The sequence below is a fragment of the Gymnogyps californianus genome, chromosome 2 (genome assembly GCF_018139145.2).
Source record: "Gymnogyps californianus isolate 813 chromosome 2, ASM1813914v2, whole genome shotgun sequence".
Classification (NCBI taxonomy): domain Eukaryota; kingdom Metazoa; phylum Chordata; class Aves; order Accipitriformes; family Cathartidae; genus Gymnogyps; species Gymnogyps californianus.
In genome coordinates this window covers 55,093,388-55,116,142 of record NC_059472.1, presented here as the reverse complement: position 1 = coordinate 55,116,142, position 22,755 = coordinate 55,093,388, and the positions used below count along the sequence as shown (strand labels likewise).

Below are 22,755 nucleotides of genomic sequence, written 5' to 3'. Positions count from 1 at the left end.
CAGAGACTGTATATGAAAGTCATTTCTCAGCCATCGTTTGCTCACAAATTTCAAATCTTAAACAGTTGTGTCATTCACACAACGAGCCTATGCTATTAGCTAAATGCAGAGACTTTTTTCCATTTGAAAAAGAAAGCTTGCAGAAAATTTAGATGTTTAGGCGATGCACTGGGCCTTTTTTTCTCTCTACTTCAGAGAGAGAAAAAATTACATGTTTTTTTCTCTCTACTTCAGAGAGAGAGAAAAAATGTAATGTCTACTGTTGCATTTTATCTAGATCAGTCCATACTAACTCCATCTCCACATACTTTCCACTAGCGTGATGAAAGCAGGCAAATACTCTACTGTGAAGAGTGGGCTTGGGAGTTCTCTTATAAACATTTTCAGCAGTCCTGCTGCGTCATTATTTCGTACTTGGTCCCAGTCAAAAGTGTCTTCATAAAATTTTGCCTCAAGTTCTTGATGGAGATTCTGAAAGATAAAAAGGAACATCTGACCTTTAATCATTGCTTCTGACCCGGCAGTTTGAGATCACTTCAGAAATCCCATTACAAACGACAGGCAGGTTTACACCACAGTTGAATTAAAGTAGCCCTAAACCATTAGCGGTCTAGGTACAGCCACGCGGAGTTCAGAGCAGATTAACAAATGAGGTTCCTGGCAATATTTTGCAAACCAGGCTAAATTGGTTTGCTATAGCTAGATTTCTGCCAGTGATCCATCTGAACCATTTTGAAGCAAGACAATTTTGTGCAGTGTCTTAGAACTAGAAACAGAAAATTCAGTTAAACAGGATTTTTAGCACAGCTGCTCTTTTTGTTTAAAACACTCTCCAGAGGTTTTGACCCTTATATCACAAAGGAATGGCATTTCTTCCTCACTGCCAGTGAACTTGCTAGATAGCCTGTTAGCATCCGAGTCCACGGGTCTTGAGCAAATGGCTTTAACTTCAGGTCTTCCTGTCTTTAGAAGGATGTTTTCTTTTAGGATAGCTATAATTAGATTTGATCACTTCGTAGAAAAATAAAGGCATCAAACCTGTCAGAAAACCTCCACTTAATACATGCCAAAAAAAACCCTCAAAAAACACAAGAGAGATCTAAGACAGAATTGATTATACCATTTTGGGTGCCCATTTAATCCTCTTGTTCTCCAGTGTCAGCATCTTGCTCTATAACAGAGGTCTGTTTAGTTCTGGAGGGTAACCAATCAATGTTTCACACACGTGTGTGAATGGGAAATATTCACTAAGGTTCCTAGCAGGAAGAGAATTTGGTTTCAAACCCAGATCACTGTTTGGAAAATGCAAGCTTCTCAAAAATTTTTTGGGTTAATAAGATTGAAGGATGCTATTGTAATATAAGGATATCCATAAATAATGCAGCTTTCATGATTATTACTGGCCAAACACTGTCTTATCCATAGGAAGTTTGTTGCTGCTTTTTGTGAGACCATTTAACACACAATATATCTGTAGCTAATATTCAGGTTTCAGATCATGTTTTTTGTCAAACGTACTTTAATATTATGCAAAAAAGTTCAGTCTATTCAGACAGAAAAGCTTTTAAAAATGAATTCTGTTTACCGAGTCTAACATGAATGGAAGGAAATTACATGTCAAATATGGTCACATATAATGAAGTGGAATGGTTGGCACAAAAGGAAATAGAAAGTCATTCAGGATTTGGTATATAATGTTACAATCTCATTTTTACTAGCACATTTTACTGGTTGTAATCTGGGCTATCTCAGCTTCCTCTGTATTCACATCCTTTGCACATAATCCATACAAACACCTGGATTAAATTCTCTCCTGGTAACTGACTGGGAAATGTGGAACAGAAATCCTCACCTCATCAAAAGCACAAGAGGACAGAAAAACTACTCCACATTTTTCTGCTGAGAACTGGGAAAAAACCGTAGAAATAGAAAGCAAGATTTCTGAAACATAAACATTTAATATATATATCCACACAGGCAAACTTATATATATATTTTATACACTCACCGCCCCCCCATATACGTACATATATATTCACCTAAGTACTTTTAAAATACATTTTTGCAACTTTTTTTTTTAAATGTGACTGATCCTACAGTAGACTATGATACATTTTTGGCTCATTGGAGCTTTTGTTACAAACCAGATTACAGAGGAAAACTTGTATTTATTTCTTCTATTCTTTGTTTTATAGAAGAGTAACCTTTAATCACTTCCATATGCCTTTTCTTTCTCCAAACAAGACTAAAATAAAATTGGAATGCCCTCAAATCCTAATGTCATAATAACGTATGAAGGCTTTGAAGGATGAAATCTGGATCTGCTTTGAAAAAATCTCTCTCTTCTGGTTGGCTTGTTGGACAGACTTAAATGAAGCCAAAACTCAAATAAATTCAAACTTCCATATGGGCAGTTTAACTTACCACCCAGTATAGGAGACTTACATAAAAAGTCATATCTCATAGCAGCTCCCTGGATATAGGTTGTGAATAAGAAGTGAACAAGACACAGTACAGTATATGCAAAGAATATGAAAGTAATTTAATTAATTAGAGCACAGCCCTGCTGTGTAATATTTCCCCAGAGAGGCTGGAAAAAACTAAGAATCTGTGAAATAATACTTGAAGTATTTGTATGAAAAAATGAGGAAGCTGAAAAGTACAAGCCAAATTAGGAGCTCCCTTCTGCAGGATGCGGCACTTTGCAAGGTGCTGAGTGCTTTTATCAATCCACAGAGTCAAAGGGGGCTGGGATGCTACTGCCTATCTTCGGTGCGTTTCACGTAATGCCGCTTTTTCTTGTACAGTCATTTTTGATGATCCCCAGCCCGTCAACATTTAGCAATCCCCCACATTTGTGTGGCTGCCACAATGCTGAGACTTCCTGCCTCAGAAAGCAAGACTAGCTTTCTTGAGGATGAGAAAGTGGGAGTGGAATGCACTGTAAGATGTTGCTTAAACCAGACAAAAAGAAACCTAGAAAAAAACAAAAGTCTGGGAAAGAGGTAGACACTACTAAGCCCAGAAAAAAATTGTTTTCCTAATTTCCCTCTGCCAAAGGCTTCCAGCTCCTGGAATCATGTTAGTCTGGAGAAACAATTGGAAGCATTACTACACCACAATGTTAGGTTATTGGGTACCAACTATTCTGTGTTCATAGCCCGCAAATAGCCCGTGAAAATGCAGTACTTGAGGCTGCCAAACAGTGAACACAGGCCAAATTTCTCTCACTTGGAACATGAAATTGTAAGATCACAGAAGACAAATGAGAAATAAAATGACACGAAGGTTAAAAAGACATAGAATAAGATCTTTATCTGAAGTTCACTCAGTTTATCAACTGGATTTCTGAAATAAATCAACTCTGGATTTCTGAAATAAATTAAAACAGAGATAAGATCACAGCAATTTTGGAAGACGGAGATAAACTGAAAGGATCCCTCAATGTTTAGTGGAGAAAAACTGCATTCAATGTCAAGTCTGTGCTTTATATAGAACATTAACAAATGCAAAGCAATAGACCACGTTCTGTGATTTATTGGTTCCCAGGAACCAATCTGACCTTTCACTGGTAGGAATAGAAATGCTGAGCTACACACATCAGTATTTATGTGTGGCGTGAATTTGTGTGTGCTGTATTATTTTACTTAGAGTCTGTGGTCCAGGAGACAGAAAACTGGCACGAGCGTGTACCTTGACTCTGGAGGCAGATCCAGGCACTCGTAGAATTCCTTCGGTTTCTAAACCTGTTTCCTCAAGCTTGAGCAGCAACTGAAAAAAACCCAACAAAACCCAGGAAAATACTCAGAAGCACTTAAAAATACTATCAACTTTTTTTCAATCTAGGTATCCTTGAAAATAATTTGAGAAAGATACATTTCTATGTAATTTGCTAATGAAAACAAGCCAGCTAATGTAAATAAACCTTCCTAATTTGTTCTCCATATTCCTGACCCTGAAATACGGAGTATGCAGAGTACGGAAAACTGATAATGCAATAGGCCCCTCTGTCCTTGATTTGAGACTTGGAACTGCTATGGAACAATTAACGCATAAACGTATTAATAAAAGGGCAGATACGCTGGGTAAAACACAATGGTGTTTTGAGGGAAAATTAACCTCTGAGAAATGTTTAAGTCTTTCCCTGAGGAGCACAATGGAAAGGTCTATAGATAACATACGTTTCTGGGAACTGAGAACTCAGATTAGAAAATGATCCCAGGATATTTTATTTTGAAATTTCTGTGAATAGAGGAATAGGCTTTCCACTCTAATGCTTTATAAAAAAATAAATATGTTTTGATTTAACATAATTTAGAAGGAGGAAAAAAAAAAAAAAATTTCCTAGCATTTATTCACACAGCTCTGTATTTTCACCACCAGCTCTGCTTCCTGCCCTAGCTGTTGGATCTTTCTAATTTCCCATGGTATCTTGACAGAGGAGCTGTGGAGCTGATTGCAAAATCATGTAAATATTCAAGTCATGTCACTCTTTCCCCTGACACTCCACACCACTTCTCCTTTTGTCAGTATTTACAGGGAAATTTGTTGTAGTTTTGAGTCCATGTAAACCGGTGTAATTGCACGTGTGCTTGTGTCTGTGTACCTGTCTCCAAGACATCCGCTGGATGTCATTGTACTGTCAAATGACTTCTATAAATTACATTGTCTTGTCATACAAACCTCAATGAGAAGATACCACTTCCATTCTGGAAATTAGAGCTGAGTAATACCTATGGTTTGAATTCATGTGAAATTAAAACTCCTGAGACAACTCATCTCTGCCACTTCTGCACATACACATAATTTTGCATGGCGTTCTAATGTAATGACAAAGGGAAACAGAAAGACAGACATTTGTTTCCCGAAGTTTCCTGTACGGTATCATATAATTACAAAAGTCAAAAGAGGTCCCCACCACAGATAAAACACACAAAGCAGCAAATTTTGTCTCCTTGTCACAAGGCTTTCAAAACACAACGTACAGACAACCTGTAGACACCTTCAAGTCTGTAAAGCCTGCATCTTCTTTTATCTGATGACTCTTTTGAGTGTCAATGCAAATGATGGAAAAGCAAATCTTAGTGGTCGAGTAGGCTGAGTTATACTCACTTTTTGGAAGATGAGGGGAACTTTTATTCCAGGAACCTTCTTTTGATCGTTCTCCAGCAGTATGGTGAGAGGGACTCCAAACAGACCATTTTCTTAAAAATAACAACAACAAATGTGAAAAAGAGGAGAAACAGCCTCGTACGTGCCTTCTTCGCAACGCTGAGCGGTGCCCAGGTGGCCGCCATGGGGATGCCCCAGCACGGTACCTCGTCCCCGCACCCTCTCTGCGCGGTTCCTCTTCAGCTCCACCCCCAGTGCGTCGTAGAAGGCCGTTAGCTCAATCAGGGAGAGGTAGCGGATCTTCTTCATGTCTTCAGGAGAGAGGTCTCCAACCTCTGTCAGTCCAAACCGGCTTTTCCGAACAATGAATTTCTACAGTAGAGATGGGTCACATTTTTATTTGCACAAAAATTACAGGAAGTGACTTTTTGTTTTGAAAGGGATGCCCGTATGTGATAGGAAGTCATATTAGGGTAGATGGATAACACCAAAGAGCTGAACTACAACCCTATATATTGGCCTGGTATGTTGACATAACTTGCATCTATCTGAAACATAAAATTGAGCTTCCTGCCCATCGTGTTCCCTTGCAGTTTGACTGGTAAGCGGTGCTGGAGCAGAGATATTAACCTCAGTGCCTGTACTCCAGCTGGGGCAAATGAGCTATGCGCTACTTACTTACTTAAACTTTTGCCCAGTTTCAGCAGGATGTAACATTTTACTCTGCTTCTGCCTCCCCCAGAGCGTCTTTGGATGCTGTTGAAGTAGCTGACACATTTCATCGTGGATATGATTGTCTATCAATCGTGTGTGTGTGTGTAATGAATCCGTGCCTGCTTTGCATATTACTATTTATTTATGAGGTCTTATAGGAGAGTTCAAACTAAAGATCTGAGGAAAAGCCCAGAAGCAAAATCACTTAGTCTTGATGCCAACCTGCCAATTTACTGGTACTTTTTATTACTCAAGAAGCATTTAGGTTTATAAACAGGACTCCCAGCAGCTAAGAAATGATTTATTCAAGTAGGCTTGAACTAAATGAGACTTAGTAATTTGAGGGCATGTGAAGATGTCTACATATTTTAGAAACTGCAGTGTCATGGACCAGAGCCAGGAATGTTGCATCATGACAGAAGAATTTGTACAAATGTCAAAAAGAACAAATACCCATCAGTTTTTTAGCTAATTGTTAGACATAATAACAAAGTTCTAGTAAAAAACATGCTTTTCAAAGAACTGTGGATCTTTGGTATTGTATGGGGTTTTTTAATTTAATTGTAATTTAAACCAGTAATTGTTAGTCAGAGGTATAACTAAATAGCATTACAAATCATCTCCTCCCTTTAGGGGACTGAGTGGAAACCCAGCCTCTAATAATGTTTTGCTTCTGGAGATTTCAGCCCAGTCCTCCCTTTTTTAAACAAATTTAGACTCAACAGGTTTAACCCATCTTTAGATGAAGCCAGTCAAACAGATTAAGAAAAAAGCAAACAAAGAAAGAATTAAACTACACCAGATTTCAAAAGTAAGAGAGGACAAAGGACATCTAGATCACGTAGGTTATGACTTCCTAAATCACATTGCACGTGGTCTTTCAATAGGGATTAATCATAACTGGGGGAGAAAGAGTGCAGGGGATGGAATAACTAATTTACATGCTATCATCTGGGGCATTTTAGGCCGGAATCTTCCCTCCCCAGAATGCAGCAATTCCGCTGTTACTCTTATGCTGAGACTTAATAATGTAACAAAAGCTACATGGAGGATAGTCTTCTGAAGACACATAAAATACTAAAGAATATCTATGCATTTTGGTTCCAGTGATGCAAAAAGTCCAAAAGCAGTCAAAGCACAATAAATCATCTTGAAAATAAGAAAAAAATCACACAGTATACATATATTTTCTGAGGGGAAAGAGAAAAAGTATGTTTGCCAAGAAAAAATGACAAACACTCCAAAACCAATTACAAAGGGTAACTACAATGATTTTCCATGGTGGCTGGTTGACTCCTAGAGTCACTATGATGTGGTGCAGTGTTAACACAAGGTTTGGGGCTGGGCCTCTTTCTTCTGCCTTGTGTCACAATTTTTCAGTGATTTTTCTTACAAACAGTGGAGTCACAATACACAGCATTGAAGGAGGCTGTGCTATCCCGAAATTAGATTACTAGCGTTTTGGCTAACGATCATGTCCGATATTGTGTGACATGTTGTTTCTATGTGGAACTATACAGTGTACTAAGAAGGGCCTGAAATGCTTACTGACTCTTAGTTCTGTAATATCTTCAACTAAGTCACATTCATCATGGTCCCGCATTGGGGAAATTGTATATAACCCTGTGCAGACAGTGATGTTGAGTTGGCTCTTCCAGGAGGTGCAGGGGACATGCTATTTGATGATATATAATCTCCCTCTGTGCAGCTCAGTATATGCCATCCATGAAGTTGGTTATATTAATGTGTCAGACCTGCCCTGGAGAAAGTATGGTGTTGTGTAGACTTCAGTCTGGCCCTGTTGGCCCACCTTGAGGAAGAAAGGACAGTCCTTCAGAGTGTAGGTGACTGGTCACTCTATGTAACAGAGAAAGAGGTGATTTTTTTGCTGGGGCCCATTAAAGCCTGAGCCATTATGGGAAAAAACAAATACCATCAGTGGCAGCATATGAAGTAAGAGAAATGTCAATGTCAACAGCTACAATTGTTGAATGTATTCAGAAACTTTCTGTCTGTGATGACCTGGTGTATTTCTCCTGTACTCTTCCAAGCACACAAAATTATGTCCTGCATGCAGAATAGTTCATCTCCAGCACAATACTGGCCTTTTCTAATACTAATCAATTATGCGTCCACAGGTCCAGGATATTCAATGCGGCATCTTCTCTTCCCTGTTTGTCACCTGCTCTATCAACTGGAAATTGTCCGAGCTGTTGCAGAGAACAATTTGCACGCGCGTGTGTGTGTGTGTGTTGTAGTGAAGGCTGGGGTCCTAGGTTTGCTATTACAAGGAGCAAGGATGAACATTTGCTATTACAAGGAGCAGGATTTTGGTTTGCCAAAATCATGATGAATGCAGAGATATCCTTACTCTCCACAGGACACCAAGTTATCCCCACCACAAAAAACCCCCGACACACTAAAGCACAGGGATTTCACACCAGTTGTAATCTACTTGGTGTCTTATCCCTCCTTTCAACACGGAAGCTTACTTCTGCATCTCAGGTTCTTCTTCCTTGGTGGTGCCTGAGATGGACAAATGGATAATTCTCAGAGAATTCAATGTCTGTGTGGATAGTAACAATTTCGGATTAGTTCAGGACCTCAGGACATCATAACATTCAGGAAATGCTTCCAAATAACTTACAGCTATTATTTCATACATTTCACTAAAAAGTTGTTATAGCTGAAGCACAAACCTAATGCTCCAGTTTTCAGTAATGGAAGTTGTGAGGGCTGATGTAAATAGAAAACTGACTTCCTTGACTTCAAGAAATAATTCCAGATAATGACACAGCTGCTCAGTGTATGTCTGCTTGGATGATGTGATATGGTAAACTTTCCTTTAACCATTCATGTAGTATCTCCTATAGCGTAATTGCACTGAATATTGATTGGAGACAATCAGTACTGCTGCAGGACTAAGGCTTGCTTTCCTCCCTTCATCTGTGAAGCAATTTTAAATCTGTGTGTTAACAAAGGCAGATAATCTGTGGGGGAATAAAGTAGGAAAGCAAACCAGTAATGAAAATGATTGCTAGTTTTAGTGCCAGTAACCGGTCATTATTTCTATGTGAAAAACGTGTGGATGATGCAATATTTGTGGACTGAGTTACACATATTCATCTGTGATGGGTACAAGTAAAAACCAGGCCTGGATATCCAGGTTAGCTTTGGTGCCTCTCTGGGAATCAGTCACAAGTGGTAGGTGGGCACGGCGGGCGGTCTCTATAAAGCACACACAGCAAAGGACAGCTAATGTGTCTTAAAACACTCCAGTGTGCTGGGGATATAAAGCAGGAAATTACTGCGTTAAAGAAAACAATTGAGGAAATATGTGGAGAACAAACTTACAGGCAAAGCAGAGTCTTCCTTTTTGAACCTCTGGTTTTTTGGCCATTCTTGGGTTTTTGGAAGGACCGTAATGGATTCTGAGAAAGAGACCTCATAGGAGAGCTCTTCTGTTACGGATGGGCTGCCTTTATCTAGTCCGCAGTCTAGACAGCTATTAGCTGAAAATAAGGGAAATTATATATGAATGCTGAATGTATGCTTGCATTTAGTACAGAGACATTAAAAAATTGAACCAAGATGACAAAAATCTTGAGAAAGTAATAAAGGAAGTGCTTCAAAGAGGAATTTCAGTGTAAACCATAGCGTGTTCCTGTTTTGTCTGGAGGAAATAACCCCTTAGAAATAAAATCCCTATTTTCATTTTAGATTATTTAACTTGTTGCTTTTCGTGAGAAAGATAGTCAAGCTGGAACTTCCTGTTTATCAGGAATTATCGAGTTTTTGTACTGCATCCTTGTCTACCCAGGCCAGCAAACTGTGGTGGCACTCGTCTAATGAACAGTTAAAACCAAAAGTTCCTGACAGAAAAATGCTGTTGACACAGTTTCTCAGGTCACTGTTGACTTATTTACAATCATAAGACATTGTGCATATATTTAATATGCTCACACACACATATTTCTCACAATTGCTAGTTTAGGTGTATAGCACCAAAACAGGACGCAATGTACAGTCTTCCAATTTGAAAAACACTACATCTACTGGAATTTCTGGTAGATATTGCGAAATGACTTATTGCTCTACTTTAAAATTTAGTTGCCTCCTGAAATTAGTGGATGCCAGAAGAAAATTTTTGAAATCAGTACAATCAAGTACAGAAATACCCTATTGTCATGGAGTCCAAAGTGTGATAACACGCATGAGTTCCAGTGTTGCCAACTTTCATGACTGATCTCTCGCATCTCAGGACAATTTTTAGGCTTCCCTTAAGGTCCAGCTCCTAGACTCAAGCAATTGGAACAGAATCATCATTTCCATTGGAAGTGAAGGAAAATTTCAGCCCCCAGGACTGCAGAGAAGGGTTTACTAACATGACGCAAGTGCATTCAAAAGCCATGGAAATCAGAAAGTGAATTCAAAAGCATTACATGTTTTATAAACCTGTGCATGCCCCATGATTTTTTAATGATTGCATTTACAGATACAGGGACTTAAACATTTTTTGCAACACCCTTTGTTTTGCAAGTCTGGTATGAAAAAGCTAAGTGTGTTATTAAGTGGCTTCTGGCTTCTGAACTGTGGCCTTAGATGTTACCTAATGGCCAAGCCATTTAAGATGTTTTTCATCTCTCTTACCACCCTTGGACTTGAGACCACAGACTGTCCATGATACCCCTGGCCATTTGGTTCCCCATCTGCTCTAGTACAACTGCTTGCAGAGCAGAGGTATCAGCAGAGCAGCTTTTGCAAACAAGGAAAATGTCTGTGGCACTATATCCAGAGGTAAACATCTAAGGGACTAGTTTAGAAAGTCGGGTATTAATATCCCTTTAGTTAAGCCCTGAACAATGGTGATGGAAAGAGCTTTCAAAATGAAAGATGGACATTCCCATGGAAGGCTGCTGACAGTTATCCAGACACTGAGTAGAGCAGAGCTGTCATTTTCATTAGCACTGCCAGTCACTGTCAGGGCAAAGTGTTTAAGGGATGTCCAAAATAACACCATTAGTAGATCAGAATAATAGGGCAGAACCAGAAAAATGACAAATTTCTAATACTACAGTTTCTGCAGTACTGGAGAAGAAATGTGAAGGAAATACGTATCTTTCTTGTCATGATTTGCAACAAGAAAATACACTGCTGACATATTTTGGACAAATTCTGCACCATATTGTTTAGAGGTTATTTTTACATTCCCAGCCATGGAACGATCAGTTCTTTTTAGACACTGGTCCCTCAAGGGCAGCAGTCTGTGTCTGTACAACACCGGTCTTAAATGGGAGACTTTGGTTCCTGCATGACAATAAGCTGACAACGATTTTAAGGAAATATATGCAGCACGGCCCCAACATGAAAAAGGGGACTAACCTCTGAACCACAAAAGGATCTTTCTGTCTATCATTTTCCTAGGAGGAAGTGAACACTGGTTACATGTTGGCATACTCACAGCTAACTGATTTCCAAACTGGTTTCTGCCCAGGAAGCTGGATACCATTAGAAGGAACTGGTGACACTGGAACTGTCTCAAATGTGGGCTGATAGGCAAGGAAAAATGATCAGACTGCAGTGAAGGTAAACGTCTATGGACAGAAACTGCTACAGTTCAAGCAACAGCGTATCATTCTCAGCTTACAATCTTTTGCCAAGTTTAAACATCCTGCTGTGATTCGCCAGAGTACATTTTTCATAGCCAAGCCTGAGAATTAATCTTCCCCAGGTTGCACAGATTTGGATCATGTTGAGGTCAGTAATATTGCAGCTTGCTCTAGCTAATGAGTCCTGTCCTATATAATGACTGAAATTAGCTAAGTAAATTGCTGTACGTAATTGTACTAAGCGAAAGGTCCTTGTCAAATTGTAATCCATCCTGCTTTTAATCATTTTGGCCACAAATCTTTTTGAGGACTCTCTGACACGTGTTGAATAACCACTGCTCCCAAGCACCTGTCAGAAATCAGGCTGTTCACCGCCTTTTGGGATTTGGGCACCAGCAAATTATTAATGGATGGATGTCGTCCTATAGGTTATATACTAACACTTTATCAGTGAACTGCAAGAACAGTTTTAGGGAAAAAAGACCTTTTCTATAGTAAAATTCATTTCTTTCTGCTCCAGAAATCATTCTGCACTGTGTGAAAATGGGGGAAGTGTGTGTGGCACAGCAGAGAGGGGGCTCAGAAGCCCAGGGGGTGACTTTCAAGCACTGTCACCTCTTCTTGGCAGTGGAGTTTTGCCCTTGTTCTCAGCAGTTTTGGGACTCATAAAGACAAATCTGAGTATTTGCATGTACACGGGGCAGTAGCAACTCATCTGCATGTTCTTGGGTAAAAAAAAAAGGTCAGGAATTCAAAAAATACTCTGAAGGGTACTCAGTGAAAATGACTACAATGTCCCAAACCAGCCTTGTATTTTTTCTGCTGTCCTTTGCCTCCTGGTGGGAGCCCTTGGAACCCCCCCTTTCTCAAACCTGCTGCCTCCCCCCCCCCCCCCCGAGCCTGATGGAGCAGCCCCAGCTTTCCAGCTGAAGCTGCAGCTGAGGGCCCCGATGAGCCCACAATAGCCGCTCTTTAAATTGCTCTTTAAATTGCTAAATCGGCTGTTTATCAACAAGCAGCAATGCCTCAGGGCAGAAATTTTGTCTTCCCCATTTGTAGCCAATGCACAGGAACAGCATTCAGGCTGCTAAAAAATGTCGGATATTTAAAAGACAGGCAGTTCTTCCAATTGGAAGCCTGAAATAATGTTGCAGTTGTTTTATTCAATCTTATCCTCTGAGCTATTTGGGTAACAAAGTCAAATGTAACATGAATAAAATCTCTCCTGAGAGAGTCCATTGAATGTCCCGCAAACTTGATAGCAAACAGGATTTGAGTCACATGGACTTCCTTTGCCAGAAGACTGTAAGGACCATTGATTTTTTTAAAAGGAGAACTGTAGGATGCTTTTATGATAAAATCCCATAACATTTACACAAAAGGCTTGAGGACATAAAAAAGCGTTATAAATTTCAGGTGGGAGTATGGAAGTGGAGGGGATGGTTAAACTTGCCTCAGCAATTTGGGAAAATTAAACATAAAAGTAGTTATTCTGCTGCTTAAGATCCAGATGGAGAGATTAATGGTAAACATTAGCAACTGGCCCATCTACTTTGACTGCTCAAAATGTCTGACCCTCTGAACAGTATTCAGAATAGATTTACAGTGAGTCAAGTGTATTAAGGAAAAATTCCTTCCAGCCTTGTTACACAGGTGAAATCAACAGTGAAGCAGCTGCAGTAACCAGGTTTGGCTAAGCACGGTGGAGCTTGGCGGAGCCGAACTGACAGCTCAACTCTGCTTTGCACCCAGCAGTGCTTGCAACAGCCTATGGGCTGCTCTGCCTTGCGGCAATTGAATAAGGTGAACCGTGTACAATATCAGAGATAGCTAAAAATGTCGTATTCTTGGTCTCATTTCCCAGCCTCCACAGTAAGAGTGTATAAAGAAGCCAAATCTATGTCTCTTTTGTGAAAATCTCTTCCAAACAGGACCAACCCCCCACCAAGCTTTTTTTAATCTTAGGATAATACGATAAAAAGAAAGGGAAGACTGGGAATAAAACCTTTTTAATGCATGAATTTTAAAGATACAGATTATTTCTTTAGTGAAAAAGAAGATTAAAAAACTTTGGAAGCTCATGTCTTAACAAATGTGAGAGGCCAAGAGTCAAATTGTGTCCTTAACTAAATCGGGACAGCTTTATTCATTTGGCTGGGGCTCGGCGAAGGCAAGACTTCTCTTTCTTATCCTGATTTCTGACTGAAAGTGATTCATTAGACAGTTCTCATTATCCAATATTAAAAATGAGCCCAGTGTTTACTGGCGCAATGTATACAGGAATTTCCAATGGGAAGAGGAAACCAGAAGAGCAAGGAAAAGATGGAGATGAGGTAGATAGTTCTTTAGTAGCTACCCTCATTGTAGAAGATGTAAAAACAAATCACTGGAGCACCAAAGCGACCAAATTCTATTGTCAGCCCTGCAGCTAAGGGAAATAAAGGCAAAGGAGAGTAGCCTTATAGCTCTGGTCGGGATACAAGTTGTCCGTGCTTTGGATATATCCATAATTCCGAGCACTGTCATCGCAAATGCCTTTTCATGCAAATAGCTCTGGGTTAGTTAGTGATTCTTCTTTAATTAGGACATGATTTTCTCATGCATTCCTCGAGTAAAACGCTCCTAAAACTCTTGAGGAGTTTTAGCTGATCACAACTTACAGGGTTGGGCTGTTAATGAACATGATGCTTCATTTCCTCCCTCCAATAACAAAGTCAATGTTTTCCTCCCCATTTGTATTCTGCTGTTGATTTTTCTAGACTTTGAGCACTAGCAGAGCCGATAGCTTCTGATGGAAGCAGTGGGGTACCAGCAGTAAGGAAAATCAGGCCACTGTGATTAATAAACCGTCCAATTTATATCTCGGTAGCGTGGCTGTCAGTCAAGCCGACTGCATGTAGGCCTGTCTGAAGCGGAGCAGAGCCACCTCAGCTGGGGCAGGCTGCTCCGCCAAGGCATCACTCTCGGAGGTACCGCAGGTGCTGCGTTTTGCCCCCAGGGATCATGGCACCTTTCCGGGGTGGGCAATAGAAAAAAAAACCAAACCAAACACCACCAAACAAAAAAAGGAAATATGGCTTCGTTTCCTTTCATTTCAGTCCACTTGGGCTGTTGAGGGAACACTCCTGCCCTGAGGGGATGGATCTCAAGGCAGGATGAGGGAAAAAGCACCCTTTGCTCTGTGTTGGCCCACACAGAGGCTGGCCACCAGGCAGTAATAGCGAAATGTCTAGCAGACAGGTTTTTTCAGAACAGAGAGAAGAAACTAGGGCAAATCTCTCTCTTCCCTTCCTCCCCTCCCCCCGGATGACAACTATTTATGCCTCTTCAGTGGTCCCTAAATCTCATCTCAGGTGACCCTAGTGAGCTAATCACCTTTTCTCTCATCATTAGCCACTGAAGAGAGTAATCCATCCTGTGACCCATCCCTCTAGGCTCCTGCAGTGCTTAGGTTGTTGGGAAGAAGGTGTAAATCCATCCTTCTAATGGGGAGGATTATAGAGTTACGTGAAACAATTAGAGCTGTTTTGCTATTTGCAACACGTTTACTTCTTCCCTTCCCAACTAAAAAGCAGGATGGGAAGGCAAAACGCCTGCAAGTCATTTCAAGCAGCGTTTTTAGCAGCCTTTCTTCAGCAGCTGTGCTGAACAGATTTGCCCCTCCCTGTCCCCTGTTGCTCTTCTTTTTTGGCTGTGTTGTTTTTAATGTGGATCACTTTCCCAAACTGATTCATCACAAAGATTCACTGACAGCTGTAGTGCCATGCCCAAAGAGGCAGCAGAGCGTGAGGGACTGCCTCAGCTGATACCCCCTTACAAAGGACTGCTCGGGAAACCCTCAGGTCAGGGCACAAGCCTCCCTGCAGTGTGTTTATCCCTGAGGAGCTGATAATTAGGACAAAGTTTCTAAATCCCATAATATAATACGCAGCAGAGATAGGAGCAATGGTCAATGGGAATGCCAAAAGGGTGTTGGGAACCTTGTAGGCTTTTGGAAATACAATCTGTTTCACAGTCCATTGGAGGGAGGTGATGGTGTGCTCTGCAGCTATACTTGTGTTATCTGTGTTTAACATTTAGGTAAGCACCCTGCAGAACTGCCTATTTTTGTGGGAAGAAGAATTAGAAGTCTTAATTACTTGTTTGGTCTTATCTTTCAGACTTTCACAATGCAGAACTAGTAAGTGAGCTGAATTTCAGAGGAGGTAAAACAGTGATTTGAAGGGCAATGGCTCTGAAGCTCCTGATTCCTTTAGCAAGTGAGAAACAGAGGTGAAAAATAAGCAATCAATAAGATCAATAATGTGCCCATTTGAGAGAACGGGTACAACATTTATTTGGCTGATTGAAGTTTTAAATTTTAAAAAGTTTTAATTTTTAAAAATTTTAAACATGTTAAGATTTACAGATACTTCAATCAGGAGAAGTGTGCTAATCTAATAAGAAGTGCCATCAGCTTTTTAATGTTCATGCAAACATGCCCGATGATTTCTCATGCAAGAAAGTCTGCCCACAGGAAACTACTGGATGCTTCTGGATATATTTGTGGGATATGTGCAAGAGGTTCAAAAGAGCCCAGATACTTAAATTGGAGACAAATAAGTTAACTCCCCAACCATTATATCTTTGTAATTTTAATGTAACTATGCAGCTACAATTTTGTTTCCCCTTTTTTTTTTTTTTAAATTCATCCAGGATGCCAAGCATTGAGGAGAAGGTAGGACAAATAGAAAAGGACAAAGTAATTTCATAATGAAAAAGAGTTTCTTGGAGTTTTGTAATAGCAAGAACTTTAATATTAATTTAAAAGGTGAGCTTGTGAGCTTATTGACGACTCCCATTTAAGATATCATGAGTGACATATGTAAAGTCATGCGTGTTGCTTTGAGCATTGGACTAAACTCACACAGTTGACTGCATTCACCAAAATAAAAACGTGTAGGGATAGGAATTGGTGCTTTTAGAGCTATCCTCAGGGAAAAGTGGATGAAACCACCAGAGGTAATGCTCATTTCTGAAGCCAGGAAGCAAATGAACAGTTAATAGATTTTCGTTTGCTACGTAAGTGAAATGTAACTGCCAGTGTACCCGTTGCAATCCTGCCGGCAGGTGTTTAATTGCTTATGCATATTTGAACCCGAGTTGCTTCATTAGAGAAGTTTTACTTCACCGCTGAGACTGCTGAGTAAATAGCAAGTGTCCCCAGAAGCCAGCAAAAGTTTGAATAGCTGCCAAGAGTAACTCACCAATTTCCAAAAAATAAAGGAGTAAATGTTAGTCTTGATAGGAGATTGCAGGAAGAAGGCTGGCAACAGATACAACATTATTTTATAGGTTAGTTGCAAAACTGTGCACCATCTATTTTATTTGGTTTCTTCCTTCCCTCTCAAAATACAGTAAATACAGCATTAAAAGTCTAGACTTAGTGTCAGGAACTGTTACTGGCTGTCTGTACATTGTCAGCAGAAAAGGGTTCCTGTCTGGTGGAAGCTTTGATGAGCTACTTGCAAAATGCATAAAAATTAAGCTCAAAAGCATTCACTAGGATGCATTAGCTACTTACAGAAGAGTCATTGGTGCCAAAGATGTCTCGCACATCCCGGACTGTGTGCTTGTTCTTCTTCCTCAGGGTCTGAGTGTAGGTGTTGTACCTCTTCTGTACGGCGGCAGCTTGAGTTCGGGTCAGAGTGGACAGCAAGGCTTGGCCGTCCTCCTCTTCAGCTCCCGAGATCAATGTGGATAAACCTACGTCTTGCAGCCATTCTGCCTCCAGCTCCCCTTCTGTGGAGGAAGAGAGAGTGTTACCGGGCCTGGCAAGGGAGGGAGAGGGGGCTGAAGGAAAGGAAGTGGCATGGTGGACTGCTGCCTTAGCCTTTACCTCGAGAAGACTCCACTTCCAATCTTTCTGAGGCCAGAAGTGTAAGTTAAGTTAATTTAGTTTTGTCAACATACTGTCAACTTTCAGTTTGGCAAAGTCTGCACGGGAGAGGCTTAGGGGAAGAACAGAAGAGGCATTTTTAACCCGTGCATCAACATACTCTTGTGAAGAAGGCAGTAGAGTAACTAGCCTGACACAGCAAGGTCGGTAAAAACTAACCCCTCATTCAAGAGCATACATCCCCTCGGTTACCATTTATACCACGTTGTACGGAATGAAGCCATTTGGCAGGTGGAAATTAAATTGGTATTCCAATTAAAATAAGCAAAAATACTGAAGTGGTGTATACAATAGGATAATGTATTTGCATACTAAGGTTGAGATTTGAAATGCCAGAGAGTCACCTGGTAATCAGACACCTAGTGAAGACGCCACACTGAGAGAAGCATGATGTCCACCTAGTCCAATAGCCTGTTTTGAACAAGATGATTAAGAGCCAGAGCTGCTCACTAAGGAGCAAGGGTCAGGTAGGGGTAGGTATCGAAGAGGTCAGGTAGGAGTGGAAGCTGCAGAAATAGCTATCCTTGCATGCTAGGTATCCTCCTGATTTCTGATAATTAAAGACTGGCTAGCACTCTACACCCCAGCATTTCTTGATGTCTTGATTAGTGACTAATATCTTCTTGAATCCTGTTCAATACCTGTTTCTCTACTGGTTCAACACCGCAACTGGTTCCATAGTGAGATTATGCACTGTATGAAAAAGCATTTTCTTTCCTGGGTCTATCAGACATGGGGGAAGCTTCTGGCATCTTCTCACAGAGCCACACCTGCAGCCCCCCCTTACCAAAACCTTGCCATGCAAAGCCAATACAGGGTTTCAGCTTGCTACCTGTTACATTAAATGAATATCCCCTGACACTGTAGGACAGGGAGAAGCTCCTGATCTACCTTCTCTAAATCATTTAGTAATTCTAAATTTTGCTGTCATTGCTTTTTTATTTGTCTGCTTTTTAAAGTAAACAGTCACAGCCTTTTAAAATCTCTCTTAACATGGGAGATTTTGAGGTCCTTCATTTTAGTTCCGTGAACAATCCTAGCTCAGCAATATGCTGCTTGAGACAAGACAATAATTGCATTCCAGCTTTGACTGAAGAAGAGGTATTACAAATAAACATGTCAAACAGGAAATGGATTAATTTGCAGCATGTTCTATAAAACAACTAGTCAATGCACTTACTGTTCTTCTCCCAGCACTGGTCTTAATGGCAGGTTGGTATTTCCACTCTCCCTTTATTGCCTCTTCTTGACATCGGAATGCAGGCAGATTGATAGATACCAGTTTGCTGCACTTTGGCAGTTAGATATACACAAAAAAGAAAAGTACAGGAGAAGTGAAAGCATCCACAGATAGGATGACAGGCTGTTCCTTTCCCTTCTTTATAAGCTTTGAACCAATAGTTCTTCTGCCATCCTCACTTGTCTTTCTAACAAGGTCTCTTTTAATTTCCGTGTGCCACTGTTCTAGCCACATCCATTCATGTTTCAGTTTCTTAATTATATTCATTTTGGCTTTTGTCCTGACATATTCTTTCCAAGAATTTAGTTTGTAATCAAACTTGGCTTTCATGATGCTATGAAAAATAGTAAAGCAGACATGAAATTCTGCCTGCTTGCCAGCCACCCCTGTGACTTGTTTTCTCTGGCTTTTGCCCTTTTCCTGTTCCAACCACTCACAAACAATAGACTAAGAAATAACGACAACAACCAGAGGAGTAAAACTATTAAAGAGAAGGAATTTCTGCATTAAAAAAACCTCAAAATTTTATGACACATAGGTTTAAATAAGGGCTAAAATTAAAACATGTTGTTTTACAAAACATTATTTTTATAGTGGTAGCTACTTATACAACAGGGTCTTGATACTGTGTTTGATTCTGCTCCACCAGAAGACAAACAGATAATCGAGAGGGTTCCCTCTGGTTGGTAATTCTCTTTTTCTCATAGAGATTGCCAGGAAAGAGACGTGCCTTTCTTTGAATTTCAGATATAACCTCAAGTAACTCACAGCATCTCAGCCTTGTAACACTAAGTTTTAAAGCAGTTCTGCACATCACTGCCATCTTAAATACCCCATGACTTCCTCTTCCCCTACATTTTCATCCCTTGTATCACTTGTTATGATCTTCTGTTCTTTCTTGACCGGAGTTACTAACATCAACAGAGTAAGTGTGCTGATGTCTTCCCCTTGCACATGTGGTCTGGCAAAAAACAACATTGTGGTTTCGACAATATCAGTGGTGCCTGGCTGCTATCACCCTTTGGCTTCCTTCTTAAGGATTCTGCATCTCTTCCTCTCAAAGACATCTCAAAAGGGTGACGAATATTTGTTTTTATTTTGCCCTGAGGACTTCCACATTGATTTTCAGTGTTTTGATCCTCAGCAAGGAGTATTATCCTATTAGGAGCTTAATAGAACTCACTATTATTTCCAAGATTTACAATCCCAAACTGAATATATTCCTGAAGTTAATAACTAGGACAAGCACTGCCTGGTGTGTGTGGGTGTATGCAATATATATGTGTTTAAAACAACAGTATGAAGGTAAATGAAGTGTGGAGATGTATTGCATTTTACCTTGCAGTCTCATTTTTAATTCAGGACAGAGGGGAAAAAAATCAATGCAATGTTATGAGGTGTAATCAGACAAACAGTAACATGGGACTGCAGCAGAGTTTGCACTGTTGTGAAGATTTAGCTCAGCAGTGAGGAAACTGATGGAAGAGTTTCTGAGAACATGGAAAATGGGCTCCTGTATTGCCTTGTCCTACTTACTTACCCAGCCTGGTAACTCACAGGTATGTGACATTCCTCTGACCATGCAGACAAGTCAGGGACATCCAGTTTATGCTGACAATTGCATGAAGGAGACACTGAGACGTTCACAATCTCTTTCTGGGGTCTCCAAGCTAGAGAGCATGATTAGACAGGAATTTTCCCAATAAGGTCAAACTGATTGAGGTAGATTGCTTTCTGCCTTCCCACAACAATAACCATAAAGTTTCAATGTTACATCTCAATCTATTTTTATTTGAGACTACAGGCCAGCACAAAGAAGTGCAGTTTGGATTTAAGCTGCCAGACCATAACCCTCATAGTGGACTGAGACTTCTGGTGAACGGAGGTCTTCTCCTTTTGCTTCCAGGAGAGCGCTACTGGGAACTAGTGAGTGGGAGGTGTTCCCCATGGAAACGGTACATGGTTGGAGCTAGATACCTCTGTGTAGGATACTTATCATGACTGACTACGTATTTGGTTGCTTAACAAAGTAGTACTTTTCCCCCCTTTTCCCCCTTTTTCCTGGTAGCGGAACTAATGACATCCCATTGCACGTCAAGGTAAGAAAAATACATCGTCACTCGTGTTAATAATTGTATGGAAAGAACACACCATTGTTTCAAAATCTATCCCTAGATCAGTAGTTACCAGACTAGTGGCCATGATCCACAAAAGGGTTGCAGCAGTTATCCGTGGGTCATGACCTCAAAAGAAATTCGGTTTCATCCTATAGTAACACCTGGTATTTTGTGTTGCACAATATAATGAATTTGTAAGTGGGGTCATAACTGGAAAAAATGAGAACTGCTGTTCTAGATGTTATCAAATCATCTAACACAAAGCTGCATTGCAACAAGCTAGTGCAGATTATTACATGTTTTTCCAAATACGTTACAAAAAAGGAGAGGGGAAAATGTTAAGGTGACAGAAGGAGGTCGTAATACCTTCAGCTTAATTTGTATAAGTGATGAATAAATTTTGACAACTGGGGAGTCTGAATGATGTAGGCATCCATATATTCAGACTTATGTCTAATGTCTCCTTGAATTATATCCAAATTGGGCAACCTCAGAGAAACAGGCAGTTATAAAATTTCTGATAGAACCAAATGATATCTAACTAAAAACTGCTTCAACACTTTCATAACTTCTGCATTATATCCTACCAAAAGCCAGAAAACTGAAAATTCCGGTATACTAAATTAACTTTTCAGTCCTTGATATGTTTGTTTTAGTTTATTTAATGCTGGAGATGAAGTTTTCATTTAGTGCCTCTTTTTTCTGAATTACACCGTATCTGTCCTGAAGCACGAATAAAATCAATGCAAAAAACTTACTTCAGAAGTCAATTACCAGCCCCAGTGCATAAACCAGACTGAATTGTTGTTTCTTTCCAGTGACATCTTGTACATTGACCGTGATGTTCAGAAGTGGAGCTACAATGATCTTAGACCCAATCTAGTACTTTTGCTCATACTTGGTGACACGAGGAGGGAGATCAGGGCATGACCAAAGAGACAAGGCAAAACCAAAGTGTGAGGAAGAAATGGTGTTTTTGTGCTCACCGTCAGCAGGTTTGAACTCCAAAAGCGTTGCTTCTTCAGATCCATCTTCACTGCTCTCCTTGATGCTCTCCACTTCGCACCAGAAGTCCTCCATGGAGGTGCTGTCCATGGAGGCCTGCGAGTTGGAGCGACTGAATGCAGGAGAAGGTGCTGACTCGTTGGAAAGCATCCTGTTAATTCTTCGACAACGAGGGAGAGACTTTCTGAAAAGAGATAGCGATGAAAATAAAAATATCTTTCTATCATGCTGACTTGTACCATGCAGACAGAGCATGCAACTAGGGCTTCACCTGTGACTCTACCAGGGAGCAGGGAACAAGATGTTGGAGGCAAAGTGCACAGTTCTGGGGGTCTTCATGATCTCTGTTGCTCCTAACAGTTATGGCTGGAAATTTATTTTGCATCTAATAATTTATGATGTATTTAATGTCCTTTAGTGTTTTATACCCTAGTGAGGCACTCAGGAGATGCAATTTCTATTTCTAACACTGATATCCATCTAATGAGACACTGGAAAAGTATTTTAACTTCTTTGTGCCTCAGTTCCTCTTTCTGCCCCTTCCTGTTTTGCTTACTGGCTGAAATGCTTCAGTGCAAACTTCTTTGAGGAAAAATATTCAGACTTGGGAACCCTGAAATATTTTACAAACTCATCTTGGCTCCAGAAAAGAATTAAAAACTTGAAATATTTTAATTCAGAAGAATAATTACCTTTTATTTGAAAATCCTTTTGAAAATAATTCATTTTTTCTTAAATTAAATTAAAAGAAATCTTAACAAAATTTGTCTTTGAAATGAAATAGTATGTTTTAGGCCAAACAGAAGGTTTTGATCACAGGTTCAAAAAAAGTTATGATTCACTAAAAATCAAATTTCAAGTTACGATTCAATACAGTGATTGAATCAAAACAAAGTTTGTTCCTTGTTCCTTTGTTCTTGTCTTTTCCCACTGTAAATTCTTGCAGCTGAAGACAGTTATACAAGTTCATTCAAAATCTTATAAAACACCCACCATGAAAGTCGTCTGACTTTGCTCTTT

At 40.1% G+C, this 22,755-nt stretch overlaps 1 protein-coding gene across 1 annotated transcript in view; it reads right to left on the bottom strand.

Moving 5' to 3' along the window:
• The window catches only part of ARHGAP28 (Rho GTPase activating protein 28), a 72,960-nt gene that overhangs the window by 9,862 nt on the left and 40,343 nt on the right, over window positions 1-22,755 (bottom strand). Inside the window, exons 2-9 of the mRNA XM_050892143.1 lie at window positions 21,717-21,919; window positions 16,999-17,216; window positions 11,288-11,375; window positions 9,181-9,338; window positions 5,319-5,484; window positions 5,113-5,204; window positions 3,694-3,771; window positions 309-471 (exon numbers count right to left, since the gene is read on the bottom strand). Of these exons, the coding sequence (XP_050748100.1) occupies window positions 309-471; window positions 3,694-3,771; window positions 5,113-5,204; window positions 5,319-5,484; window positions 9,181-9,338; window positions 11,288-11,375; window positions 16,999-17,216; window positions 21,717-21,919 (1,166 nt within the window). The remainder of the gene's footprint in view (window positions 1-308; window positions 472-3,693; window positions 3,772-5,112; window positions 5,205-5,318; window positions 5,485-9,180; window positions 9,339-11,287; window positions 11,376-16,998; window positions 17,217-21,716; window positions 21,920-22,755) is intronic.